Raw genomic sequence first — 26679 nt, 5'->3', positions numbered from 1 at the left:
TGTGTGTGTGTGTGTGTGTGTGTGTGTGTGTGTGTGTGTGTGTGTGTAAATTACAGGGAATATGGTGGAGTGGTGCCTGCCTCACGACATCAACCTAGATGGAGTTGAATTCAAGTCAATTGCCAGCGGTTCCCATCGGATCACCAGTGACTTTATGTATGTACTCCCAGTCTCCCCACTGCTCACCCCCACCAATCATGAAGCATGAAACCCACTCCATAGAGGAGTGTGTGTGTGTGTGTGTGTGTGTCACTGTGTGTTCACTCCTGCTCTTTGTTTGGCCTGCGGATAGATATTTCCGTAAAGGCTGTTACTTTGGGCTGGCCTGCTTCGCAAACGTGCCTGTGGAGAGTGAGCTGGAGCGAGGAGCGAGGATGAAGTCAGTGGGAATTCTGTCTCCCTCCTACACTCTGCTGTACCGCTACATGCACTTTCTGGAGAACCAAGTCAGGTGAGACGCGCTGTGTGTCACGCTTCAGTCTTCTTTGGTTATTTCATCTTATATCGGCATCTTTTTGTCTTCTGTTTACCTCCTTTATTTCGCTCCTAAATGAGTTTACAGGCCTCTCTTTATGCACCTATCCCCTGCCCTTGCTTCTTTGTTAAAATGTTAGTCATCTATTAAACATGAACCCAGAGTCTGGGTTACAGCTATCGTCGCAAGAGCCCATTTACATGCTGTTTTTGTATGAAGTCTAAGCACGGAGGTGGGAGACGCCTTGACAGCCCCTGTTCTCTTCAGCAACTCTGGTCTTCTGCTTCAGTTCTCTCACGAAAGCTCATCTCCTCATTGACTATGTATAAATATATATATGACACAGCAAACAGTTTCGGCTTCCAAATACAAATGGCTCAGGTTGCAACCAAATACAAGTGGACCTGAATTAATCTGAACGGAGTCTGGTAATCAAATTATTTTATTTATGGACCGCGTGTTACCTTAAATGATCCCACAATGCAATTTAGGAACAAGGGATGGTTCACTGACCAAGCACCATCTGTAATCTTGAACTACCCTCAATGGTGTCTTGATCCACACAGACCTCCATTTACGTTGTGTAACAAATATCAAACTACATTGCTTTAGTAATTGTCTTTAAACCTGCGTGAGCTGTGAGTGTTCATGGTCGAGCGACATCGGCAGATAATGAATATGCACTCAAGCTAGCTTAATCTGCTCAGTTATACATTTTACAAAAGGCTTGGATGACTCATACATGACATTCTTCCTCTTTCTCTCTCCTCTCCATCTTCTTCCGGTCATTGCCTTGTAGACTCCAGCTGAAGTGTCCGGGCCAGTACTCTCCGCTGGAGGCCTTCTACGAGGATAAGAAGGCCGTCCTTCCCCCGACAGCAAATGGTCTGGTCACCGCTTGCCCGACCTGGAGTGTTACCACCATCAACCGCTGTATGCACCCAGAAATGAAGGTGCGAAAGCAGCAGAGCACATTGTTGGTGATGGCAGGTTTGCACAGCAACAACAACAACACGTATTTGTCTTTCTTTTTTCTCCCTGCAGATCACCCACCCAGCTGGCTGCATGTCCCAGTTCATCCAGTTTTTCGGGGAGCAGATAATGGTGCTGTGGAAGTTTGCACTGCTGAGGAAACGGATCCTCATCTTCTCCCCTCCACCTATAGGTGTGGTCTGCTACAGGGGTGAGAAGCTCTAATGCACATGTCAACACACACTTTATGCAAACATGTCAGGGTGTAATATATGTTCAGGGTCATTTTCTATATCCCTGGAGATCCTTCACTCCCTATGTTCTCGTTCTTCCCGCAGTGTATTGCTGTTGCTGCCTGGCCAATGTCTCTTTACCTAGAATCGGTGTCTCCGTGCCTGAATTACGGCCGTTCTTCTACGTCAACATAGCCGACATCACTGCCCTGGAAACGGAGCTGTCATACGTGGCCTGTGAGTGAAGCTTTCACTGCATGTAAATGGCTGATAGACCGCTATCTGTAATATATGGAAATGACTCCTTATGTATGAGCGTGTTTTTTTTAATGATGGCATTCATTTATTTAGGCACCACAGAGAAGATTTTCGAGGACAAGAAGGAGCTGTACGACGTCTACGTCGATAACCAGAATGTGAAAACGCACAGAAGCCATTTGCAGCCGCTGCTTCGACTGAACGCTGCAGATAAGGAGAAGTACAGGAAGCTGAGTGAACAGAGGTACATTACACACTGTCAAATACTGTATATCTTAACTGATTTTCAAATGTGATACATGCATCAATGTTTGACAGTTGTATGTTCAAATTAGGCTGCAAAATGACCGTGGACACTCATAATGGATAAATACTAGCCAGTGAGGGGCAAAATTACTTTTCACATATAATGATAGATGATGGCTTTTTATTTCCAGGCAGATGTTGCTCTACTCTCAGGAGGTGGATGGAGACTGCACGTCAAATGAAGAGGATCTTTTCATTCTGTGAGTCCTTGACAAGTGTATTCACAGCTGCTTGCGTACTTGAGTCCTAATCACAGGCAGTATGTTTTAAGGAGAGTCGTTCAATTATATTGGTTTTGTCATTTTAATGTGATGCGGAGGACCACTGCGTGACGCACTTGTCTTTAATCCCGTCCCAGGTTCTTCATGGAGCTCAATAACCGCATCTTCCAGACCCTGTCGGACGTAGCAGGGAGCACCGATCCCACCCTCACCGCTGAGCACGTGAGGGCCATGGGGCTGGATCCCCAGGGCGATCGATCCTTCCTGGTGGACCTGCTGGAGGTGTACGGGATTGACGTCACGCTGATCATAGACAGCCTCTGCTGTACCTGAGCCCCCGTCAGCTTTGGGGAAAAACTCGGAACGCCACTGGATATTTGTGCCTTCAAGGCCCACTCACACCAAGACAACGTAGACACTGCCTCCACCCTGGGACGTCCATCTGTCGCCTGCTGTCCCCCTCCTGGGTTGTCTGTTTCCCCTCTTTTGTGTGTCTCATCTGACCTGTGGAGACTGTTTCTAAACAGTGTGGTTGATGAGGACAGTTGGTGCACTGCTCCACGGGGGCTGATAAACACTTGCCTCGTAGATGATGCCACTTGGCAGCTGCGTGGTCTTACAGCCATTCACATCTTCCGTGGCTCAGTGCTGTGTTTTTTTTTTTTGTCAGAGATACTAGTTTGTTTGTGTGCTCTTGTTTTACCATGATTCCAGCTGAAGTGGCCAGGGCTGGAGGTCTTGATTGGGTCTGGTCATTGCTGCAGGATAACTTGGTCGTTCTTCACTGCACCCGTCACAATGAAGAAGTCAGTGAAAACATTCACAATCCCCGCAGCTTTGGGGTCCACATACGGTTTGTCTGAAGAAAAAAGATGAATGTTGTGTGGGTGCGGTTGAACTGCTGCAAATGAATTTGTGTGCTGCAAATAGATTTTATTGAAGATTCTAGGCGTCATAATGTGCAACAAATTCATCCTGATGTAATAACATACTTCGATGATTATATTTAGTTGATCGAATACTTTTTGACTACTTTATTTACCTTTCAAAAAGGAAGCAATAGAAGCCTGTTAGTTGAAACCAGCCCTCTTCATGTATATGCGTTTTTCTAGTTTTTACTATTTCTTTCACAACGGAAAGTGAGCGGGGAGGATGTTTTGCAAAAGAGTGTGATATCCTCTTTTCATAATGGATAATAGAATTATCATAATTAATATGAAGCTGAGAATGAGGAGAGAAAAGCTGTCAAATACTTTGTTCATATTTCATGCACCTTCAGCACGAGGTCGACCTGACGATGCGTCTCTGTGTTTGATCAGTCTCATGGAGGCGTTCTGGAAAATTCCTGTTTGTGTTACATGTTTTACCCTAAACTCAATGAATGTGACTCTATACCACTAACTCATCATGAATGCTGCACCATGTCCACCACTGGAATAGTTCCTGATGCACACAGTGATCATGCTTAACTGTACCTTTTTACGCTATGTTTATGACTAACCGTCTGAGCCAGCAAGTGCTGTGAAGTGTGAAGCGCTTTGTGTGTTGCACTGGCTGTCATTGTTCTTTTTTTGTACTCTAACCAGAGGCTAGTTCATCAACGGCAGTCAATATATGTTGTGATCGTGTTGAGCGAAGAGTCCTCGTTGGAGCCGCTTGTGGTTTACTCGTTGATCAGCTTCAGAGAGATCCTCTTTGCGTGTCTGTGTCCCTGACAAAGATCTCTTTGTGTTTTTGGAGATCTGGTGTTGTTCCCAGTGAAGGATGGGCGGGAGCTTTAAGAGCCCCCCCCCCCCCCCCTAGTCTGTTTTAGCTGAGGTTTTTTTTCTGTCTTTTCATCACAGTCCTCCTGATGAACTGCGTCTTTTGGATTGTCCTGGCAGATTGGCAACGTGATGGATTAAATAAACCAATCAGTCGTCATTTGTTCCATGTTGGAACACGCGGAGCTGATGTCTCGTATAGATTTGGAGTAGTGGTTCTCAGCCTTCTCGTGAACCCCCTGAAACAAGCTAAAACATCAAGTCCTTTTTTTTTTTTTTTTTTTTTTTAAATATGTACATGAATCTACAAATATCCATTTTTAATTCATTATCACATTCCAAAAATGATCTTTCTGTGGCGGATCCTTATGTTGACAACTGTTGTCCTTTTGACTTGAACCCCAAAGAGGTTTTCTGGGTCAGTTACAAAATGGAAAAAGTGCACCAAGTGTTGTATTTGAAAGAGCTTTGTTGTTTAAACGGGGCCTTAAGGAAATTAGATTCTCTCAAACTTGCACGAAAGTGACCGACTCATTACTGTACGCACGTCAACAGTATCTGCTGACGGCACTTCTGAATGACCTCACCGGGTGCAGTTAAACCTGTTGACTCTGGACTGGTCTATTTACTTGTCAGCAGACGTAATACTCTTGCCGCTGACCGTGTTTGCTTTCAGGTGTCTGTTAATGTGAAACGGAATGTACACAACACATACCGCTGTATAAAAGGCCTTCTTTGGTCACAGATGTGTACCAGCATTGGCTAAATGAGTCGTTTGTACAACGTGTCACTCTACCGAATGTCAAAGACAGCAAAAGTATTGCACACATGCAGCAGCAACACATCCAAGTAGTGTAACTGTTTCCTCTTTGATTGTGATTGTATTCACAGAATAACAAAATATGTCTTCACCTTTACTAATGTGAAACACTGTAAGAGATGTCAATAATGTACACATGAACTCAATAGCATGAGCAATTGTTCATTTCACTGTACTGCCATTGTAAAACAATTAAACATTGATACAGTTTAGGTGTTACCTAATCCTCTGCTTCTTACTATGTTCCTCTGTTTCCTTCATAATCCTGCTCTACCTACACCTCTCCTCAGGATCACTGCTGTCATCGCTTTCCAAGACACAAAACCACTTTCAGGATGACCTGATCGTCTTGCAGCTAATATTTAGATCCTTTAACAGTAAAAATATCAATACGACAGTGTAAAATATTACAAATAAGTCATTTGCATTCAAAATACTTTACTACTTTTGTAAAAGTATGAGCAAATGTACTTTCATTATTAAAAGTGGAAGTACTTACCATGCAAAAATAACTTGTTAGAATATACTACTATAGTATGAAATAGTTATTATTGGGGCTTTAACATGTAAGCAGCATTTTACTGTTGTAGTAGATGTGTTGGAGCCAATTTTAACTACTTTATTTACTGCTTCATTAAAAGGGCCTTCCACGGATACTATTAAAGTACAAGTTCCTTTAAAATTGTACTTATTCAGTCACTGGCATTCCCCTACCAGGATGTTCAAGAAACAAAACCAAGAGCCTCCCTTTGTGTTTACCTGAACAAACAAATAAGATAAGGAGGTCTGGGATGCAGCCACTTGCTTAATCCTGCAGATTTGCTGTCTACACCATCTGTCAGATCACACCCAGCCTCTCCAAGGAGTCTGCCACACTCCTGGTCTAACATCTTTTGCAACACATTTGGAATGCTGCAGCATCCCTACATTCGTTCATCTAGCTATACCTCAAGCCTATCCATAATCTTATTTGTTCTTTGCGCTCTCTGTCCATCGCCTCTACTTTGCCCCCCCTCATCTCTATATACCCACCAAAATCATCAATAAACTACAATACATCCAGAACTCAGCTGCCTGTCTGCTCTCCCACTCCCGCACCAGAGACCACATCACCCCAGTCCTTCAAAACCTCCACTGGCTCCCCATATAGCAAAGAATCCAGTTCAAGATCCTCCTCATCACTTACAAAGCCCTCCACAACCTCGCCCCTTCATACCTTTCGGACCTCCTGTACCATCACACTCCCAACCGCAACCTCAGATCTGCCGACGCCAACCTCCTTACTCCCCCTACTCTGTCCAAGCATCGGACCTGGGGGGACAGGGCCTTCTCCGTTGCTGCCCCCTCCCTCTGGAACTCCCTGCCCCAACACCTCAGACATTCTCCGTCACCCGCCACTTTCAAAACTGCACTTAAAACTCACCTATTCAAATCTGCTTTTAACCTCTAAAGTCAGTCATGTATGTTTTCTTTCTTTTCATGTTTATTTTATAAAAATTTTTTTTCTTACTGTTATGTCGTAGATTTTGTTCTTATTATAAATGCTTCTATTGTTTCTGTTTTTAACATGTAAAGTGTCTTTGAGTGCCTTTTAAAGAGCTATATAAATAAAATGTATTATTATTATTATTATTATTATATCTCCAGCCGACGCCTGCACTCTTTATTTAAACCAGCTAAATGCTTACATACTAATGTCAAACTCATAGGAAAAAAACAACTTTGTGTTGAATTGGACAGAAATATTTTTTATTGACCAAGTTTAAATGTGAAGGGAATAGTAAACTGTTCAGTAAACATAAAGTCATTTTGTAAGACAACCATTACACGGGTTACTGGCTTAAAGAAACAAAGCCTTGGTCCTTTAATATAAAACAGCATGTAATCCTCCTTATAATAGTTCAACTGAATGTTTACAGGTCGTAAAACAATCCATCAGTACGTCATGAGCATTTAAAACTGCTGGCAAAGCAGACATCCGTCTAACTTCAGAGTCTCACGGCATCTGGTTCTTTGCTTTCGTGTTTCTCTTCAAATCTGCTTTTGTCTCCTTTCTGGTTCAATGTTTTTTTTCCATCACTGAATCTGTGAGAGGAGCTGCTCTCTGCGCTCTGCACTGATGAAGAAGCGGAGTTTCCGCGGCAACAGCCTCACCTCTACGGGCATGGCCTCGTACTCCTCGTTGTCGATGCTGTAGAAGCCAGCAGCACCCTGTGGGGTCAGGACATCAAGTTAAATGTCACGACAAAAACTAACAGACAAAGCTTTAGAAAGTAAACTAAATGATACGAAACACAATCCTTAAATAGTTACGATTTTCTTTGACGTGACACAAAGAAATAGGATCGAGTCACTTAAACGGGGTTCTGACCTCTGGCAGCTGCAGCTGGCAAGCACTGGCTTCCAGTTTTGTGGAGTCTTTGGTGAATACAGCGGGGTCCTCTTCTTTTTTACTCCTATAATGAAGAATTGACATTGACATTCTTTTACTTGAATGTACCAACTCATTTATAATGTACATCGCCTCCGTTTGAAGTCGACTAAACAAAAACTGAATCTACTGACCCGACAGTGATGTACTCGCCCACTGTGAAGTTGTCCGGTTCTGCACAGATCATCAGGGAGTCATTTATGCGCTGCAAGTTCAAATAAACAGACACAAATGATATTTTTTCTGAGAGCAAAACGAGGCACAATAGTGGGATCTTATCATGATTTTAATAAGAACAGGTACAAGATTTAGAAAAGGAATTGATTTTGGACTGACCCTCTCCACTGGGTTTTTGTTGTGCGTTTGAATAAACAGCTCCAACGTCGACAGATGCTCCTCCTTCCACTGCTCTTGCTCTTCCACTTTTGGAGGCTCTGAGCAAAGACACACACAAACCACCCAAAAAAATACAACTCACAGTCTTTGACATGCTGTGATCGCAGGATCAACACAATGACACACACACACACTACCTTCGACAGGAGGGTACCAGTGGTTTTTGAGCCTGCGCATGATGCGGTACAGCAGGTTAGGTCTGGGGGGCTTCTGAGGGCACAGGTCAGGGGGCCGTAGGCTGGGAGCCAGGTAGGACACTGAGACCTCGCGGACCAGGGGCCACTCCTGAGGGATTTTACAACAGCATAAGATTAAAATACATCTGCAGCCACAGAACTATAACAGTTATGGGTGACAAGGAAAACAGGGGAAGACATGAAATACAGCAATAACCTCAAGACATCTACTGTCTTTGATGAGATACTGATGTTAGATATTGAGGCTAGATATTCAATATTTAAACTGTTTAAAATGTATTGAGTGTCTTATTCAAAAGTATAAGTATACTTTTGTCAGGATGGAAAACTTCTAAAGCACCATTTGGTTTATTTCAGGATACAGAGATTCCACTGATACCAGATAACAGCTTTTTAAGGTAGACTGACTCAATACAACAATTAGGTATTCCATGGTTGTAGGAAATAAGCGATAAACGCCACAGACGCTTCCTTTGAAAGAAAACAGTTGGCAAAGTCATAACTAGAGAGTTGCACAAAGGGAAAAACATCCTTCAAATATTTTTTTCACAACAGGGAGGAACCTCTATGACATTGACGGGAGCTGACATGGCTTTCAAATATCAGCTATCTTATACAAGGCCAACACTGGTTCAATACACTGTTCTTACCCAAACATGTTCAGAAAATATATTGCCTTACCCGTAGAGTACTCAGCCAATGTGCTGCATTTGTCTTCAGTGGTCCAAGGTACCAATATCTATGAGGAAATATGGTTAATTATTATTTTGTATGGGGAACTATGTCATGGTTATAATAAGAGTGACCAATTGTATATTCTTACTTGCTGATTGTTGCAGCCACATCTCTAAAAGCACCCCAACGTAGTCCCGTCAGAGCGAAGACTGGCTGATCTTTCTCCCCCTAAAAACACACGCACGCACGCACACACACACACACACACACACACATTTGAATTCCTTGTCCAACCGCTGACACATAATATCTCACACTGCATAGAAAAAACAAAACAAAACAGTTTGTGACAATTTAACTTCATTATCCTGTTTGATTTTTTAAAAAGCCACATTATAAAGTGTGAAATCATATATTTCTCAAAATATTTGTTAATTTGACCTGAAAACAAATACTGACATCAGCAAGTATCTGCATTCAAGAACAAATACTACGTCGATAACTTTGAGGCTTTGTAGAATAGACAGAGGCAGTTTCTCACTTTGATTTGCAGCACATCCAGAGGAACGGTTTCTCCCTTTAGGATGGACAGTGTTGCTGATGTAATGTCTCTGGAAAGGGTGGAAAAATGGGTTTAAATTACGTATGTGGAAAACGCGTAGCATGTCCATATCCACGTATATTTACTTGGCGAGACACATCCAGTACACAGGTCAAAAGATTATGTGATGATAACATCTGGATCTTTCCTTATGATATTGAAGAGGTACATACTTGACCTTGTTGTCACTGAGGAGGTGAAGACTTGGACTGAGGGAATTGCGAGAGCCCAGTGGAATGAATCCAATCGGTGTGTTACAGACTGTGTCCTGTCGTCAAAAAAACGTCCATCAGTGACATCAATAAAAGAAAAGTTTGAATTAAGTCGTCTTGCAGATCAACACAATAACTGTGCGACACCTACTTGATCCGGTCTTCGCAGTAAACCTGTGACGACTTCCTGCAAGGTGCCGTCCCCTCCGGCCACGATGAGCACATCCGTATGTTCCATGAGCTCCATCAGTTTTTTCGCCTGGCCTTCATAATCCGTCTGGAGAGGAAAACAGGATGAATATGTGATCACGGTGCCACGGGATGGGATCCCTACTAGAGCCACTCATAGCACTGATGGGCTCCAAGGGAAATTACCTTTACTATTGTAATCTCCACACCAGCCAGGTGTAAAATCGGAGCAGCATTCTTTTCAAACAGTTTGTTGGCTTTCCTGGGGAAGATTGAGAGAGATAGTTGGAAATATTCTGAGAGAGACTGTTGTCTGATGTTCCAGACAAACCTGTCAGTGAGAGAGTCTTCTTACCCACTGCAAGCTGCAGGGTTCAAGATCACTGTCGCTTTCCTCAGACGCTCCTGCGGTGCTATCAGTTGACGCCCGAATTCCTAAAAGAAATAATGATGGTGAGGACTATAGGCCCCTGAAGAGGGGTTTTGCTTTAAATGCTGACAACATGAAGTGCAAGAATAAGTGATGTCTTACCCTGGCGGCGAGACAAGCCTCTTTCCTCAGAACACTGTCACTGATCAGACACAAAATGTGAGACACACGAACAATCAGTGGCACAGACCTGTGTAATTATTATAATCTGAGGAAATATCATAACCTGAAATACTCACCAGTGTATGCCATACAGCCAGTGGCCCCCGTAAGACAGGACGCACACAGCAAATGTGGACTTCTTCCAGTTGTTCCGCAGAGTCCGAAACACTTTCACAACCCGAGCCATCGTTTTTGATTAAAATATACCAAAGCCCTCGATTTAAATGCGGTGCTACCTTTACGGCGGCAGCGAAGTATTGTATTCACGAATGACAAATTTCCATGTCAGCGGTCATGGATCCGCAACTGTCAGGCGGAGGGTGGACATGTTGGTGTAACGTCAAAACAGTACGTGGCCCAACACAGGGCGGAACCAATGTTGGTACATGTTATGTTTCATCAACGCGTTTCAAATTAAAAACGAGTACAGCTTTATCAAAATGTCATAGAAAACAATATTAGAAACAGAACGGAATTTATTAAACACATTGGAATTTCAATTAAATTAGCAGTTGAGTTGATTTGCATTAGTAAACTACAATTCCCTTCCGGTTCCTACGGTCCGAGGACCTCGCCTGAAGGGAATATACAGAATTACGGCAATGTTTGAAATATTTGTACCCACATAATTACCTAATATTCACAGTTAAATGAAACTAGTACATTTTACTAGAACAAATTTTGTCACAATGTGTTTATAGAATTGATCATTTTAAATTTCACACCGGCACAAACCTAGAAGCTGCTCCTCTCCAATCTTCCGAGTGTATCATGGCGGCGCAGATGGCGGTAAATTCGGGTAGGCACTATAGTTTTTTGATTAAGTAGCTTCATTGTGTTGATTCCTAGCTGTGGCTAGTGGTTGTTTTTTCACAGATACATTTGTGGATATTTGCCTTTTATCGCCTGTTTTGTCGCATGTCCTGTTTTGACCACATGGTGACGGATCACTCAATTTCAGACTGCTAAGCTAAATTAGCATAGTTTACGAGTAAACGTTAGTTTAGCTGATGTTGGTTTCACAATTATTCGGTGGGTAAAGACGTTTAACGTTACACTGTTACACGGTTAACGTTAACGTGTTTTCACATTATAACAAATGACATACGGCAATATGACTTCTCCGGCGCAACTCCTGGTAAATGGGTCAACAGACGAGTTTACTTCGTTCATTGGAAGCAAAGTGAAACGACAACATATTTGCCATCCCTGCTTGGCATGCTGTCCTTGGTTTCCACAGTTGCATCACAGTAACGTTTGTGTAAATCAGTTTAGCTAACGTCCAGACTCAATCTAGCCTTCTGGTTTACAATACACCTGTCAGTGGGCAATGAATCTGTGTCAGTTGTTTACTGGTGAGGCTGTTCATATGTATTTGTACAAACCTGTAATACAATAATCAATTAACTCAAAGCATAATTATGAGGCTTAATCTACAATAACAAGCGTAACAGGTGAAAAGCTCTTCTAAGAAAACTGATATTGGTAATGTAACGTGACGGTCATTTCACTGGTTCTATAGGTTACTGTCAATCACATGTCAATCTTTCATCTTCTAAGTCTGTATGATGTTTACACATCAGCATCTGTATTAGTTACAGTGCTCATTGTTGCAGTCTGTAAGAGGTCTGAAATGTCAACATGAAAAAGTCAGAGGCTCAGCCCCATCCATCAGATATTAAAGATGCTTTTGTTGTATTAACAATAATTCACATTAACTTGCCAGGATAGAATTTGACTTGCAAAATGTGAGTCCAGTTAGGAGTGCTGAATCAGTCAGGTGCCATATATGAGATACTCTAAATGTATATGTATGGTTATAAGAAACTAACTATAGATCTGTGAGAATCAGTCCTGTGCATGTGTGCTGATACAAGACCTTTGGAAACCCATTTACCCCCCCAGGAGCCAGTCTGTGGGGGCCGCTGAAGGAGTTGTGGGAGACGGTGGACGGGGCGGTGTTGAGGAGGCAGCTAGAGAGCGTCCACCTCCTCGACTTGCAGCTGAAGAAACACAAACCGCACTTTCTCTCACTCTATAAGAACCCGGTGAGATGCTGTGCAAACACACCATTTGTAACAATAGTATTCTTCCTGTGTATCCTGCAACGTCCTTGGTGCAGACAGACTAATTTGTGATGTCTCGAGGCTGTAATGTTGATAGGATCTGGTCTCCTCTTCATTTTTTTTAGCCAAAGAGTGCTGAGCAGAGAGAGAAGGTGCGTAAAGCCAGCACAGAGGGCATCGCCATCCAAGGTCAGCAGGGGTCCCGGCTCCTTCCAGAGCAGCTCCTCTCAGAGGCCTTCATCCTCAGCGATTTGTTTGATATTGGAGAGTTAGCGGCTTTGGAGCTTCTGTTAGCAGGTAAAGTGGACATAAGAAAAAGACTTTATTTGGAAGCAAAGTTATAAAGGAAGTTATGTAGTACATTTGGTGAGTGTGTATAATGGCTATTTTGTTTTAGGTTTGTCTTGATCAAATCCATGATTTGGAGACAATGCCTTGCATGGCTGTCAGTAGAAGACATTGCTTCACACAATTTATACTCTAAATATATTCATCTATCTCCAGGTGAGCAACAGCAGCCCCATTTCCCAGGTCTGACACGAGGTCTCGTAGCTGTGCTGCTCTATTGGGATGGAAAGCTCTGTGTGGCCAACTCCTTGCGCACACTCATCCAGTCACGCCATGGCAAGACCTTCACCCTGGACCTGAGGTAATGACGCTATCTACGATTAGCACATACAAGCAATGACAAGTGCATTTAATGCTCCACATGATGAGCATGTTATTGTCCTGATTTCCCCCCCCTGATTGACGTGTACTGTTGTTTGGTTTTCTCATTCAGTGGCGAGCTGGTGGCTTTGACGACACGTTTTACAGATGAACTAATGATCCAGGGTCTCACCAAACGCATCCTAACCTTGGTGTCGGAGATAAATGTGGCGCGCGAGTTTGAACGACTGCAGAAGGAGCGCGGCTTGGGCAATGAGAAGCACAGGAAAGAGGTGGGAGCAAATCCTTTATGTTGACTTGAAACAGAGATGATTATCTTTTTTCAATATGTTCAATCTTACTCGACTAGTGTAAAGCCAGGAGCTTTCTGTTGTCACTGAGAAACATGGAGGAGAAGAATAAAGCGAGTGGAATATGGACAACATTTAACTCCCTCTCTTGTCCCAAGGTCTCTGACCTCATCAAAGAGTGCCGACAGGCCCTGGCAGACAGCCTGTTTTCATGGACCTGCCAATCGCCTTTGTCTAAAGATGACACCCTGGCTCTTATCGGCCACCTGGAGACAGTGACCGCTCAAGCTGACGGCTCATTGGACAGTGTGAACCTGGCGCTGGTCATGGCACTACTCTACTGCTTGGATGTCAGTTTCGTGGAACAGGGAACAGAAGATAGAGATGGTGAGAACATGCTAAATACATATTGTGTGTATAATTGAATTTTGATCGTAGTTGCTTGTCAAATCCACTTAAACGTACTACTCCTTGCTATGAAGAAGATTGCTGCTGTTTTTAGTAAATGTCTTCTACAGCTGGTGAAGGATTGTCTCTGTGTTCCTCTAGATCTGATCCAGACACTGCCGTTGCTGACCGAGAGGCAATATGTGGCTGCAGTACACAGCCGTCTGATGGACGGCCAGCCGTGGAAGCTTCCAGGTCTGCAGGCTGTGTGTCGTCTGGCCTGGGCTCTGTCTCTGAGGGTCCTTTCTCAGCTACCACAGGGATGTGGTAAGGGTTTTTTTCTTGGATATGCATTAAATATACCTTCTAGCTGTTTGAATAACGTTTTGAATGAGATCTCAAAGATAGTAGCCATTTAAAGAGTATATTTTTAAATGTGTGTGTGATGCGCAGCTCTGGTGGAGTTCACCGAGGCAGACGAGGCTCTGGCTGACCAGGCTCTACTGGGAGATGTCTTCCTGTTCATGAAGGAGGGCATTCTGGGATGTGAGGGTTTTGCCCAGGAAGAGTTCTACATCCGCCGCCTCCATTCACTCATCACAGACTTCCTGGCACTCATGCCAATGAAGGTGAGAGATGCCGCAGATGTTTGACTTGTCATGTTGTAGTGTTAGCTTCTCTCTGATGAGTTATCAGGTTGTAGTTTTGTTATTTTGCATGTTGATTAAGTCGTTTAACATATTGTTACTGTATTTTGTAGGTGAAACATCTTCGTAATCGCGCTGATGAGGATGCCCGTCTGGTGCACATGTCCTTACAGATGGACAGCGAGCTTCCGTCATCGATGCGCAAGGACTTAGAACACCTCATGATCCTCGTCAGTGTTTGCAAACACACACACACTTAGCAACATCACCTTTCACATTTTAAGAGTTGAACTGATAGCTGAAATGGAGGTACTGAGCAGGAGGAGAATAAGTCACTGTGGGTTTGAGTTTGTAACAGTGTTGGTTACTGCTTTGTCTTTCCAGATAGGAGAGTTTTACAGTAAGGACTCATTTGGGCTGGAGTTGGGTCTGGAGTTCTGGGGTCACACAGAGTCTCTTCAACACACCTCCCTGCAGGGATCTTACCTGGGAATGGCGCTGCAAAGGCCTCCACATAAACAGGTAGGAGCTGTGTTTTCTAGAACCTTGTAGCACAAGTATCTCCTCGCACCAAGAATTGTAGAAGGTCGTAGGATGTTTTTAAAATGTTGAATTTGTATTAATCTGGCGTTCTGTTGAAAGGTTTTCTCTTTTCTTTATTGTAGGTGGTTCTGTCCAAGTTTGTGCGTCAGATGGGAGACCTCCTCCCCTCCACCCTCTACATCTCCTATCTCCGTATGCTGAAAGGCCTCGCCAATGGTCCCCAGTGTGCCCACTACTCCTTCAGTCTGCTTAAAACCAATGGAGCCTCGCACAGTAAGAGCAGATCGTTGTTATCACTTTGTGATAGACTTTGTAAACTTGTCGTCTGGGATCGAATAAGACTGAATATATTTTCAGATCGATATCTGAAATCGGAGCTATTGAACATTTGATGTGCAGTTTGGCCTCCTTGCAAATTAGATTTTGTGGTAATCTGGTTTTGTAATTAGTGGTTTGACCATTTTTGAGGTATGTAACTGTTCAGTAGTAAATAAGAAAGCAATATAGACCATTTCAAATCCTAAAAAGTAATTTAACTTCAAATGTAGGTGATCTGAACATCAGACTCTAAAAGCCTGCTGCTTTAGTTTAATACATATCCAAATGAGTGGACATTCACCTCATGTTCATGTATGCAGGTGACAACATCCAGGGCGTTTCAGGCAGCGCGGTGTCCTGGGAACATTTCTTTCACTCCCTCATGCTCTACCATGAGAACCTGCGGCGAGACTTTCCAAATCCAGACGCATCGCAGTACCGCCACCCATCACTGAGGGGCATCACCCAAAGGGAGATGGAAGGACTCACCTCATTTTTGCAGTTGCTCACCACCATCATTACATGGGTACAGAACATTCAGGTTGCTGAGATCTCTTATCCAACTTTATTGGGGTGTGTTTTGTATGATGTTTTTTTTCTTTCTTTCTCTAAGAGTGAAAATGCTCGTCTGGCGTTGTGTGAGCATCCCCAGTGGACCCCGGTTGTGGTGATGTTGGGGTTGCTACAGTGCAGCGTTCCTCCCGTCCTGAAGGCGGAGCTCCTGCTCTGCCTGGCAGCCTTTGGGAAGTCACCGGAGATCGCTGCCTCACTCTGGCAGTCGCTGGAGTACACACAGGTTAGCCTTTACTTAATGAGTAGAACAATTTATAAGAAGCAAAGTCTGCCAAGTATAAACATTATTACTGGAACTCTGTTATCTTTATCGAGCTCAGGATCGAGTCTGTGACGGGATCTTAAAACTTTAATTTATAGTCTTAGTCGTATATTATCTGAGTGGCTGTCAGATTTTCTCAAGTGGTTTAGAGTATCTCATCTTTATCTAACAGACTGTGTTCTTGTAGTGTGAAGACAGTGTTTTGAGTTTTAAAGTTTTATAGCTTCATGTTCTTTTTACCACAGATCCTTCAGACAGTGCGAGCCCCAGGACAAAGGCAGGCAGCTGGAATTGAGGTGAGATGTTTGTGGCTAGTGAATTTGATGCTCACTACTCATTCAAGCCAATGTGAAGGAAGGCTTAGAATTAGTTCTGTCTCTCTTAACTAGGCAAACAAGACGGTTCATTAGTTGCCACAGAGAGCAAGTAGACCACCTGGAGCCGCCAGGATCACTTTTAATTTGTTCACTTTAAGATAACGTTTGACTGATGCCCAAAGGGAATATTTTTAAGACTCGAATGTGTTGCAAAATAATGCTGACTGGAAGGGAATAGCTTTTTACTGAATCTAGCACAGTTACATTAATAGATAACATCTCAGAGACTTGACTTTCATCTCTCATAAAGTGAACACTTCCTGTTAAAAGTTGTATAACCTGTAAGTAGATGCCCATTTGGGTGGTAAACTGACTTTTCTTTCTGTTTTTCATCTCTCAGGTGGAGCTGAATGAGATTGAGTCAAGCTCCGAGGAGTATCCCCTGACACGAGGCTTCTGTCATCTGATCAGCACATTGGTCGAGAGCAGCCTTCCCATTAACTTGGGGGCGGGGCATCGCGTGCCAGGCTTTCAGCCCTACCTGAACTTCTTGCGTGACTCTGTGTTCCTCCCCTTCCCCACCAGAGCATATCGCCATCCAGCCGAGAAGGTAAAGTGCTGTGTAGTGCTCCCTATAAGGTGGAGACATGTCGCTGCAGTGTGCATGTATGCTCCTGAAACATCTGTTAATTTGTTTTTCCGTTTGTGCCATCTCTCAGTGGGAGGTTGCTGATGCTGTGCTGGAGGTGTTCCACAAGCTGCTGCGGGACCACGAGCCCCAGCCATCAGACTTTGTCCCGGAGATGGTGGAGCTGCAGGGCGAGCAGGTCGCGGCCCACAAGCCCCCCGGCCACAGCATCATGTTCCACCTGCTCAACGACTCGCCCGTGCTGGCGCTCTGCCTCAGCCTGCTGGAGGAGGGTGTACGCCAGCTGGACACCTACGCACCCTTCCCTGGTGAGAGAGCAGCTGCTGTCAGGGAAAGAGAGATCGCTCGTGTGTGTATGTGTGTTTGTTCTGACCACGTGCTCCGTCACTCTTCCCCTACAGGTAAGAAGCACTTGGAGTCGGCGGTGCTGCGCTGCCTGTGCCTGCTGGACCTGGCTCTACAGAAGGAGGTGGTGTTCATGGACCTCCTCAGGGAGAGCCAGGCCTCCATGCTGGTTTCCCCGTTGGAGCAGCTCCTCCAGGGGGTCAGTCCTCAAACTCGAAGGGCAGATCACATCGTCAATATTGCCAGGTAAGGGCATCCCGGTTTTAATACCAACTGTAGTATTGACGCCGTGCTTGTGATTTTTGTTGTCCGTTCTCCTATAACATGTTCCTGTTACTCTCCATGCTTTTCTAGTTAATGGAGATTAAATGTTATAAAACCTAATCATAAGTCATTGTAGGGTAAAAACTAAGGCTAATTTGTACAGAATGAGTGTAACTTCATGAAGGCCTATGTTTGTCCGTGCAGGTATCTGTACCACAGCAGCTCCAATCCAGAGGCTGCTTTCCACAGCGCAAAGATCCTGCGTCGTATCTCTAACTACCCCAACATTCAGACGAGGCTGGTGGGAGACTTCACACACGACCAGGTATATTTATATTCCCACAAAGATTTACTATACTTCACAAAATGATAAGCATTAAGCAAAAGAACAACAAAACCCAAATATCGTACAGTAGATTTATGTCTTCTTAATTACGTATTTAATTCTAGAATTAAATCCCGGAGGCCAATCTACTTTTTATATAGACCCTTCGATGTGGATTACATAAACCCAAAATGTATGAAGTGAAGCATAAACACTGCAATTTTCTATAGAACGTATTGGTGCATTATCCCAGTACTCATAATGTCTGGCGTAATATCAAAGTCAAAATGTAATTCTATCCAAGAGACTTCGGGAACTCCCCTGAGGTGCGCCTGTGTTGGCGATCTTCACTGTGGTGATGTGTGACACTTGTGTTGTGTTTGAAGTTTTTTTTTGTTTCTGTCTTTTAGTCTGTGAGTGACAAGCTTATGGCTGGCTTTGTGGAGTGTCTGGACAGTGAAGAGGCAGAGGAGGGAACAGAGAACGGCGATGGTGAGAGACGAGTCACATTGTCTGTAATAAATGAAACGGCCTGAATCCTGTTGTTTTAACACTGAAAGCTAAACCTGTTATCATAACTGTCACACTCAAACCCACCTACTTTATTACTTCCAGACTCGGATCCACAAAAGAAGGTCGCAAGAATCCGACACGAAACTCAGATCCATATGCTGAACCTGCTCATCACCTCCTTGGAGCTGAAGACGCCAAATCTGGCTTTGTATCTTTTGGGCTATGAAGTCAAGAAGCCTGTGTCCTCCACCAACCTCCAGGATCCAGGTCAGACCACGACCGTAGCTGTTGGCATTGGATTTATTTGCAATATTGTTGTGGTTCTGGTTTGGATGGAGTGTAACCTGTCAGTTGACGGTGAATCTTTGCTGTTACAGGTGTGTTGGGATGTCCACGGAGCTGCTTGCACGCCATCCTGAGTCTGCTGCAGAGAGGCACGGAGAAGAGATCCGGACCTGTCCTCACACAGCAGGCCCCACACCTGGCTGAGCTCTGCTACCAGGTACTCCTCATCCTCTACTCTCTACTACTTGCGTTTTATGCCTAGTAGGTGGAAAGTAAACATGGAATCTGTGTGTGGGCTGATTATTTTTCCTGTTTGCTTGTCATTGTCTCCCTCTCTCAGGTGATCTACCAGCTTTGCGCCTGCTCAGACACATCTGGACCTACTATGCGCTATTTGAGGACTAGCCAGGACTTCCTGTTCTCTCACCTGCAGCACCTACCCTTCATCCTGCCTAGTGAGTACAGTACTGATCCCCTTGTTCCCTAAAAATATATAATAACAAAAACATTAGGGAAGGAGGCAGGATGTTCTGCAGGAAATGCAGAACCTTAATGGAAATTAGTGGTTGTTTTGTATTCCGGCTGAAAGGCTAAGTAAATATTGCAAAGCTTTGTATCGTATGACTGTTAGAATGTAACTGTAGGTGTGTGTTTATGACAATACAGTGAAACTAGAATGTCTTTTCTTTTCATTGATTCGATTCTTTCTGCTCTCCTCAGGTAATCAGATCGCTGCCCTCTCCCAGATGTCTTGGCTCATGAAAACAGCTGCCATTGAGCTGAGAGTGACCTCACTGAACCGCCAGCGTTCACACACGCAACGCCTCGTCAGCCTCCTGTTGGATGACCAGCCACACACTCAACATACAGGTATGTTGTCACACACATTTCAATTTATTCAAGCTTTTTGAAACAAATTAAGTAATTCTGGCCTTTCATTTTCAATGTTTATGGTCTAAAATGTTTTAAAATTACAGACACTCTGATAAATATACGAAAGTAATGACCACACATACTCAAACTCCCAATCGCATGACCGCTCATTACTGTATGAACCTAAAACCTCATCATTCCTCTTTATAGCCGATGGGGAATCAGGAATGGAAGAAGAAACCAGATCAGTCAGCGGGTTCCTGCATTTTGACACCGTTTCTAAAGGTTTGTGCCACCTCAGTACACATTTAAATCAAACATCTCTACTTTTACTCTCATCTTGTCCTTGTTTGATGCCATCAGTGCGCAGGAAGTTGCTGAGTGTGCTGGACGCCATCGATTTCAGTCAGGATATGCCTGAGCTGCTGCAGCTGGACTTCTTTGAGCGCACTCAGATAGAGCAGGTGATCTCCAACTGTGAGCATATCAATGAGCAAGGACACACTGTGTGCAACGTGAAGGTGGGTTTCCAGGTTGAGCACGTTTGTGTCGTTTCAACTATTCAGTTTGTGTTTGATCTTCCGCCGATGTGTCATATTTTGTTTTCATTTTCTTACAGCTGCTACATAGAGTGCTGGTTGCTGAGGTGAATGCACTGCAGGGAATGGCAGCCATTGGACAGAGGCCCCTGTTGATGGAGGTTAGTTAACTAAAACTAATAGGACTTAGCAGCATGTTGTGGGGCCACAATAACCAGAAAGAAGCCATCATCCAGTGGCATCTTTTGAAAATGTGGTTTCCAACTTCCAGTTCAAATTTTTTAGAATGACTCCCTTTGACTCCATGCTGTGACTGAAAGCCAACCAGCCTTCTCCCTTCACTAATGCAGTCACTCTCTCAGAGGTGAATTCACTCCCATGTGTCCCTGTGTGTATCCTTCTAGGAGGTGAACTCCATCCTGCAGCAGGTGGTGGAGCGCAATCGCGTCCGCAGGAGTTTGAGTGCGAAGCGTCATGCGCTGCAGTCCTGGAGGAGCCTGGTGGAGACGCTGCTGACCGCCTGCCCTGCTGATCTCATACCTGCCGATGACAGGCAGCTCATCATCAGAGACTTGCTGCTAGACCTGCATGATAAGGTCAGCTATTGTACTTTGGATGCAGTCATTTATGAAAAGGTTTGGCTAGGTACAATCTGAATCCCCCCCCCCCCCCCCCCCCCCCCCCCATACTCCTAGTAAGCAACCTCTTCAAGGGTGTCATTGCTTTTATTCAGTGGTCCTCATTACATGTGTATTAAATCAATCAAAGTAGAGAACAACCTGAGAAATTGTTAATTCCTGTAAGAGCTGACATGACAAATGTAGACGTTGCTGTTCGTTGACAAGGTGTTGTCTGAGGAGGCTGCAGGAGAACTGATGCCCATTGTTGCTGGGGCAGTCTTCACTCTGACAGCCCACCTCAGCCAATCAGTCCTGTCTGAGCAGCAGCAGGGGGCGCGACTAGAAACATCCTCTGGCTTTGCCTCCATCGCCAACTCCGCCCTGCACCTGATTCTCCGCAAGCTGCTGGACTTCATCCTTTGTACTGGTTAGTGATGACATAAGCACGCACTTCTCACACATTTGTTGCTCTGATAAACTTTGGTGAGGTTAGATTTCACAATGTCATCTTTTGCATTTAAAGGCGGTGGATACCAGCGTCTGCGTGCTCACTTGTATGGCTCCCTGCTGTACTACCTTCAAATCGCCCAGAAACCCGAAGAACCAGACACTCTGCAGATGGGTACAACACAGAAACATGAATACAGACAGTCTGGCAAATATGCAAATATGCAAAGGAACAATGTACAGATGTTGTTTGGTCATCTGAGAAAATCTCCCTCTCCGTCCCTCCAGCAGGGAAAGCGATGTGGGAGCGTCTCACAGCCCCTGAAGATGGTTTCTCCAAACTGCAGAGAGAGAACCTGGCTATCATTGAGAGCTATGGCAAGGCTCTCATGGAGGTGGTGTGTCGGGACGCCTGTGACGGCCATGAAATCAGCCGGGTAAAGAGCCACACTGTTGGGTTCATACAACAATACGAGTTATTACCCCTCATACTCGGGGTGGGCGGTATACCAGTTTCATCACCATCACCGGTGTCACGTTCTGCCACGACATGGATTTTGCACTTCAACACAAAGCTGAGAAAAACTAGGTGACACACGCTGAATCTCTAGAACAGCCACGCTGCTCGTGCTCTTTGGTCCAACAGCATCTGCACTGCTTATCTCCTTCGTGTGGGATAACATGTAAAAGGTTATGTCGGCTTTACGTTTCTTCAAAGATGCTAATTCTCTTAAGTGTAATATTCCCATTTTGGCTGTGATGAAAAGAGGTGAAAAAAACACGCGTTATATATTTACAATGTTATTTCATTTTAGGTCATATCGCCCACCCCTACCTCATACTGACATGGTGTTAATATGGTCTAGCCAGGCTCTTTGTTTGACTCTCAGTGCTTGCTTTGTCTCCTCTCCCCGTCTATCAGATGTTGGCTCTGGCGGTGCTGGACCGGATCCTTTCCATAGACCGCCAGAACCAGTGGCTGCTTTATGTCTGCAACAGTGGCTACCTGCGGTCGCTAGTGGAGAGCCTGAGGCAGGACGATGTCGCCCTGCAGAGCCTGCTCACACCTCAGCCCCCACTCCTCAAACCACTTTACATCTACGAGAGCAAGATGGTGAGCACAATGTGCACTTCTACCCGTTTCTTTTGAAAAGTCGACCCATAGCCTCGGTCTCAATCCTCTGTAAGTACAGGACTATGACGGTACGAACTCTGCTGTGTGTTCTCAGGCTCTGCTGACTCGTGTGGCGAAGACAGGTCAGGGAGCTGTGGAGCTGCTGCGCTGTGGCCTGGTGGCACAGCTGATGGAGTGTCAGGTGTTTGACATGGTACCCGACAGCGATGCACACAGGTATGGAAGTGAAGAGGGAAGGAAAGAGGGGGTGGATTAACTTCCAAGTGTTTTTTATTATTATTATGAAATTGTGATGTTATTGATAAAGGCTTTTCAAATTGGTAATTTTGGATAAAATGCCCCCGGAATAAGTCAGTTTCTTCCACTCGGACCTGATTTCTACCAAATGAATGTAAAGAATAATGCATATTATATGTTTGTTTCATAATTCCTGTCTAAAGAAACGCAATGAAAAGCTTGCAAGCCATTATAATGAGTGAGCAACGTCTTCCTCTAGAAGAATTTTAAATAGAAGTTGTTTTGCTTTATCCCGGTGCGTTTAACTGACTGTCTCGCTCAGATGACGTCTGTTCCTAAGCTCTCTATTAATAGCATTCCCTAAATTTGTGTGTGTCCGCCGATGGTCAACAGGGTGATGAGGGACCCGTCAGGCTTCATCCCCAGCCCCATGGACCGCTACAGGCAGATTCTCCTCCCAACCCTGAGGCTCTTCCAGGTGATCTTGACGTCTACAACAATGAATCACCAGCAGGGGGCGGCACAGGTAAGCACACAGCTATTGATATCACCAAGACTGTATTGTTTGGTCATTGCACATACATCCTAACTCTCTCATTGCTGTGTGTGTGTGTGTGTGCGTGTGTGTGTAGGTTCTCCAGTGGCTGATAGTGCACGCCGACACTATCCAGTCCCTGTTGCGCTGTCAGGAGCTCAGTATGGGAGCTTTGCAGGAGCTCTCTTTGCTTACTGGCATCATCAGTAAGACTGCTTTGCCAGGTACAACACTACTGTCCTTATCTTCTTATTTACTTTGCCATCTATTGTTATGTGTTTCCATTGTGCAAGCCACATGTTGACATTCAGAGACTGCGTGAATGGTGGTGTTCATGCTCTGCTTGGTCTCTCAGGTGCCCTTGAGACCGGTGGGGAGATCAACAGTGCTGCTCTTATGGAGTTCCAGGGACACATCAACAGATTTCAGGTCAGACGACTGCCTTTCTTTTTTTTTTTTTTTCTTTTTTTTTTAATAATGTGTCATATTGATGTCGTCTTCTTGCTAATGCACACCCGTTCCAGTTGATTAATGCGTCTCTTCACGTTCCAGCGTCTCTGTCTGTCGCTGCTTGGCCGTCTGGCGGGGAGCGAGCGGGAGAGGTTGCTGAAGCAGGCCGAGATCGCCGCACCTGGAGACTCGGCAGAAAGACGAGAGGAGATGGAGGTGGCCATGCAGCAGGTCGGACAAAACGTCTTCTATGAATGAAGTAGTACGAGATGTATGAGGGTGGTGGTGCCTGTGATCACTTAGTGTTTTGTTATTCCTTCAGCAGTTTAGTTTATGTGAGCTTGTCTCGGAATGTCGGTAGTATCTTCCTAGTGAGAAGTTACTGAGTACACCTTTCGCATATTCCAACAGTAAACTGGACAGAGAGGGGAAAGAGATTAAAAATGCCTCTGAAACAATGTGTGTTGAGTGTTGTATGCATAGTCATGATTATTCCTCAGTACTGCACAGTCAGACCTGAGAGGTGTGTCCTCTGTCCACAGGTGTGTGCTAACATCATGGAGTACTGCCAAACCCTGCTGCTGCAGAGCTCAGCACAGGCCCAGTTCAGCATCTGCCTGTTCAGCCCGTCAGGCAGCGAGCCAGCTGGCAGGGACGGAGGACGCTCAGGTCAGTGAGATTCTGCCAGTAGCAAGAAGAGGAAAAGGACTTTAAATCATGCGGCTGTATACCGTGTGAACAAGCATACTTTTAAACCCCTTTTAATGTATTAGTCGTCTCCCTTCTGTGAATTGTCCTTTTTTTTTGTTTTAACAGTGTCTGATATCTGATGAGAATAATGTTTGTTAGCTTTTACCACACATTAGCTTTTTGTGTCCAGCAGCACTTCTCGTCCACTTCCACAGTACGAGACTGAACCGTAGCTCTTATTTTTTTTTAAAGATCTGTCGTCCACTCTGCCATCGATGGCTTACTCCCGGGCCCCCAGCCTGGGGCTGGTCCTGTACCTGCTGAAGAACAGCGCTGCAGATTTCTTCCGGTTCCACCAGAGTCACAGACAAAGTCTGGGCAAGCTGCAGACCCTGGATCAGCTGCCTCCTGAGGAGCTGAAGGAGGTAATGAAGGACCAATACACTGATTCACTCTGTCTCACACTCACCACACTGCTGTACATGTTGGGCAAACTGTTCTCCTCTGAATTTTAAAAGTGGAAATTAAACAAAGGTATAAATATAAAGTAACTATTCTTTATTTTCGGCACCTTTTTTGGCTCCAACATGCATTGTCCTCAGTTCTAATCACATCTTCTCTGCAGTTGTGCCAAGGCCTGGTGTCGGGCCCCGGAGGGGTGGAGAAAATCTCATCGGTCCAGAGGAGCTTGCTGGCCAAGAGACGACTGGTCCAGCTTATCAACAACAGAGCCAAGCTGCTGTCCCTGTGCTCCTGTATCCTTTGGCCTTTTGCAGGCACAGTTTGTAGTCCCAGCACTCGCATATTGTCATCAGAATGTCATTTTATACCTGTCTTTGAAAGTTCTCTTCAGTCAGTTGGGATAACGAGATAGACATGTAGAAACGCCGCATCATGAAATCTCCTTGAAATGCCTTGACCGGCCTCTTCCTCAGATGTTATCGAGACGTGTCTGTTTGTGTTGTGGCGCCACCTGGAGTACTACCTGTTGCATTGCACTCCCACCGACCCCAAAGACTCCCTGATGCCCGGAGCTAGTCTGTATAGATCTCGCCTCGCAGACGGTGAGAAAACACGTTCCAGATATACGCACATGTTAAGCAGACCTGACATAATGAGCAGAAAACTCACCTGCAAAGCTATTGTTTCTAGTCTCTGGTTGTGGAATTGAGTGAATTTAGCTTAATGCATTTATTTCATTACATTTTTTTTGTTCTTCAGACTCGTTTGGCGGGTTGCAGGCAAGTGGAGGTCGTGGCCTCGGTCTGTCCAGAGTCAGCCAACAAGACCTCGACCTGGTAAGAAACGGCACACGTGGGCAAAATGTCTCATACACTTTGAATGCAGCTCTGACAAACATCATGTTGTGTGTGTGTGTATATGTTTACATGTGTTTCCACCGACATTACTCCTGATCCCTCTTGTCTTGGCTTCCGTTTGTGTGACTGCAGCTGAAGAGCGACATGGCCGCAGGTTTCGGGGAGGCTCTGCAGAGGAAGCTGCTGGAGGTGGAGGGTTTGTACAGCCAGGTTCGCTCCCGCTACACCTTCATCCAGGCCCTGGTTCGCAGGATCCGAGGCCTGCTCAGACAGCCCAAAAGCTGAGACAGACACATTACACATACAAAGACTCTCAAAAACCCAAACTCTGTTTCACATTGACTCAAAAATTCTGCCAAGCAACGCGGGAGAACTACCGAGGATCCCAACTTTCTCTCGGGTGGCTTTTTCTGGCAACATCGCTCCTTTTTACCGACCTGTTGCAGCTCCTCTCTTGAGTGTTGTGAGATGTAAACGCCATCATTGTGCATTCTTTGTGAGCTATCCTAATTTTGTTTGACTAGCGCTGTGCAAGTAGTGTTTCTCAAAGAAGCGGGGAAAAGTAACCGGCACAACACGCTGACAACATTTTTACTCATTATGATAATTTGATATTCTTATTGTTTGTTTTTCTTGTGAAAATAAAGTTTTTCTAAATCTGTTGAATACTTGTGTGTGTGTGTACGTACACGTACTAGACAGCAGACCATACAGTGTGTACACTATGAATGGAAAGGTTCTTCCTGTTTGAGGATTCTTTGTTCCGCTGACATTCTCACTTTGCAATCAGAAGCTACAGCTCGCACCATATCTTTAGGGCTTTACTTATCACATCTTCAAAGTGGTCACCACTTCTGACAAACAGACTACTGACTTCACCTGTTTCCATGTGCGTGTGTCTGGGGTGACTCATTGTGAAAAACATCTTACTGGGAGAAGCAAAACAAGGAACCAAAACAGGACATTTCTCTGTGAAAGTAGCATCACAGTGACTGAGGCGTCGCACTGATTTATATCGCCATGATAACACATCGTATGTC

The 26679-nt window shown here is 44.7% G+C and overlaps 3 protein-coding genes across 3 annotated transcripts in view; 2 read left to right on the top strand and 1 right to left on the bottom strand.

Annotated features, from left to right (window-relative positions):
* dennd11 (DENN domain containing 11) overlaps nt 1-5272 on the top strand; it is a 7108-nt gene extending 1836 nt beyond the window's left edge. The window contains exons 2-9 of the mRNA XM_031868010.1: nt 57-156; nt 293-451; nt 1275-1428; nt 1520-1658; nt 1786-1917; nt 2032-2182; nt 2376-2444; nt 2603-5272. Of these exons, the coding sequence (XP_031723870.1) occupies nt 57-156; nt 293-451; nt 1275-1428; nt 1520-1658; nt 1786-1917; nt 2032-2182; nt 2376-2444; nt 2603-2798 (1100 nt within the window). The 3' untranslated portion in view covers nt 2799-5272. The remainder of the gene's footprint in view (nt 1-56; nt 157-292; nt 452-1274; nt 1429-1519; nt 1659-1785; nt 1918-2031; nt 2183-2375; nt 2445-2602) is intronic.
* Nucleotides 5273-6780: 1508 nt separating this feature from the next.
* Nucleotides 6781-10682, bottom strand: agk (acylglycerol kinase). The gene is made up of 14 exons (XM_031865805.1): nt 10419-10682; nt 10282-10321; nt 10105-10184; nt 9936-10011; nt 9712-9837; nt 9522-9616; nt 9289-9358; nt 8896-8975; nt 8754-8811; nt 8013-8160; nt 7816-7913; nt 7614-7684; nt 7420-7504; nt 6781-7259 (listed from the first exon to the last, which is right to left on the bottom strand). The coding sequence occupies exons 1-14, from the start codon at nt 10526-10528 to the stop codon at nt 7125-7127; spliced, it is 1272 nt and encodes a 423-aa protein (XP_031721665.1). The 5' UTR covers nt 10529-10682; the 3' UTR covers nt 6781-7124.
* Nucleotides 10683-11035: 353 nt separating this feature from the next.
* Nucleotides 11036-26299, top strand: nup205 (nucleoporin 205). The gene is made up of 42 exons (XM_031856637.1): nt 11036-11140; nt 12247-12389; nt 12533-12704; nt 12912-13056; nt 13189-13348; nt 13525-13753; nt 13916-14080; nt 14207-14382; nt 14514-14630; nt 14785-14922; nt 15066-15216; nt 15582-15787; nt 15875-16057; nt 16342-16392; nt 16814-17023; nt 17133-17370; nt 17464-17653; nt 17876-17996; nt 18407-18488; nt 18612-18776; nt 18887-19011; nt 19135-19249; nt 19515-19664; nt 19878-19952; nt 20031-20188; nt 20287-20367; nt 20611-20802; nt 21052-21253; nt 21350-21448; nt 21562-21710; nt 22196-22387; nt 22503-22624; nt 23039-23171; nt 23278-23404; nt 23536-23609; nt 23733-23861; nt 24173-24299; nt 24573-24745; nt 24946-25075; nt 25256-25384; nt 25542-25618; nt 25772-26299. The coding sequence occupies exons 1-42, from the start codon at nt 11113-11115 to the stop codon at nt 25922-25924; spliced, it is 5982 nt and encodes a 1993-aa protein (XP_031712497.1). The 5' UTR covers nt 11036-11112; the 3' UTR covers nt 25925-26299.
* Nucleotides 26300-26679: the final 380 nt, after the last annotated feature.

Source organism: Anarrhichthys ocellatus, unplaced genomic scaffold, assembly GCF_004355925.1.
Source record: "Anarrhichthys ocellatus isolate YVR2014 unplaced genomic scaffold, GSC_Weel_1.0 scaffold2, whole genome shotgun sequence".
Taxonomy (NCBI): Eukaryota; Metazoa; Chordata; class Actinopteri; order Perciformes; family Anarhichadidae; genus Anarrhichthys; species Anarrhichthys ocellatus.
The sequence above is the reverse complement of the archived record's forward strand: the minus strand, read 5'-3'. Positions and strand labels throughout refer to the sequence as shown.

Excerpts from the sequence above, each read along its gene's own strand:
- agk (XM_031865805.1), bottom strand. The coding sequence starts at position 10,528 with ATGGCTCGGGTTGTGAAAGTGTTTCGGACTCTGCGGAACAACTGGAAG. Across the intron at positions 10,322-10,418 it reads TGGCTGTATGGCATACACTG|TGACAGTGTTCTGAGGAAAG; the intron begins GTGAGTATTTCA and ends GTGTCTGATCAG. Across the intron at positions 10,012-10,104 it reads AACCCTGCAGCTTGCAGTGG|GAAAGCCAACAAACTGTTTG; the intron begins GTAAGAAGACTC and ends AATCTTCCCCAG.
- nup205 (XM_031856637.1), top strand. The coding sequence starts at position 11,113 with ATGGCGGCGCAGATGGCGGTAAATTCGG. Across the intron at positions 12,390-12,532 it reads TCTCACTCTATAAGAACCCG|CCAAAGAGTGCTGAGCAGAG; the intron begins GTGAGATGCTGT and ends CATTTTTTTTAG. Across the intron at positions 23,405-23,535 it reads CAGTAAGACTGCTTTGCCAG|GTGCCCTTGAGACCGGTGGG; the intron begins GTACAACACTAC and ends TTGGTCTCTCAG.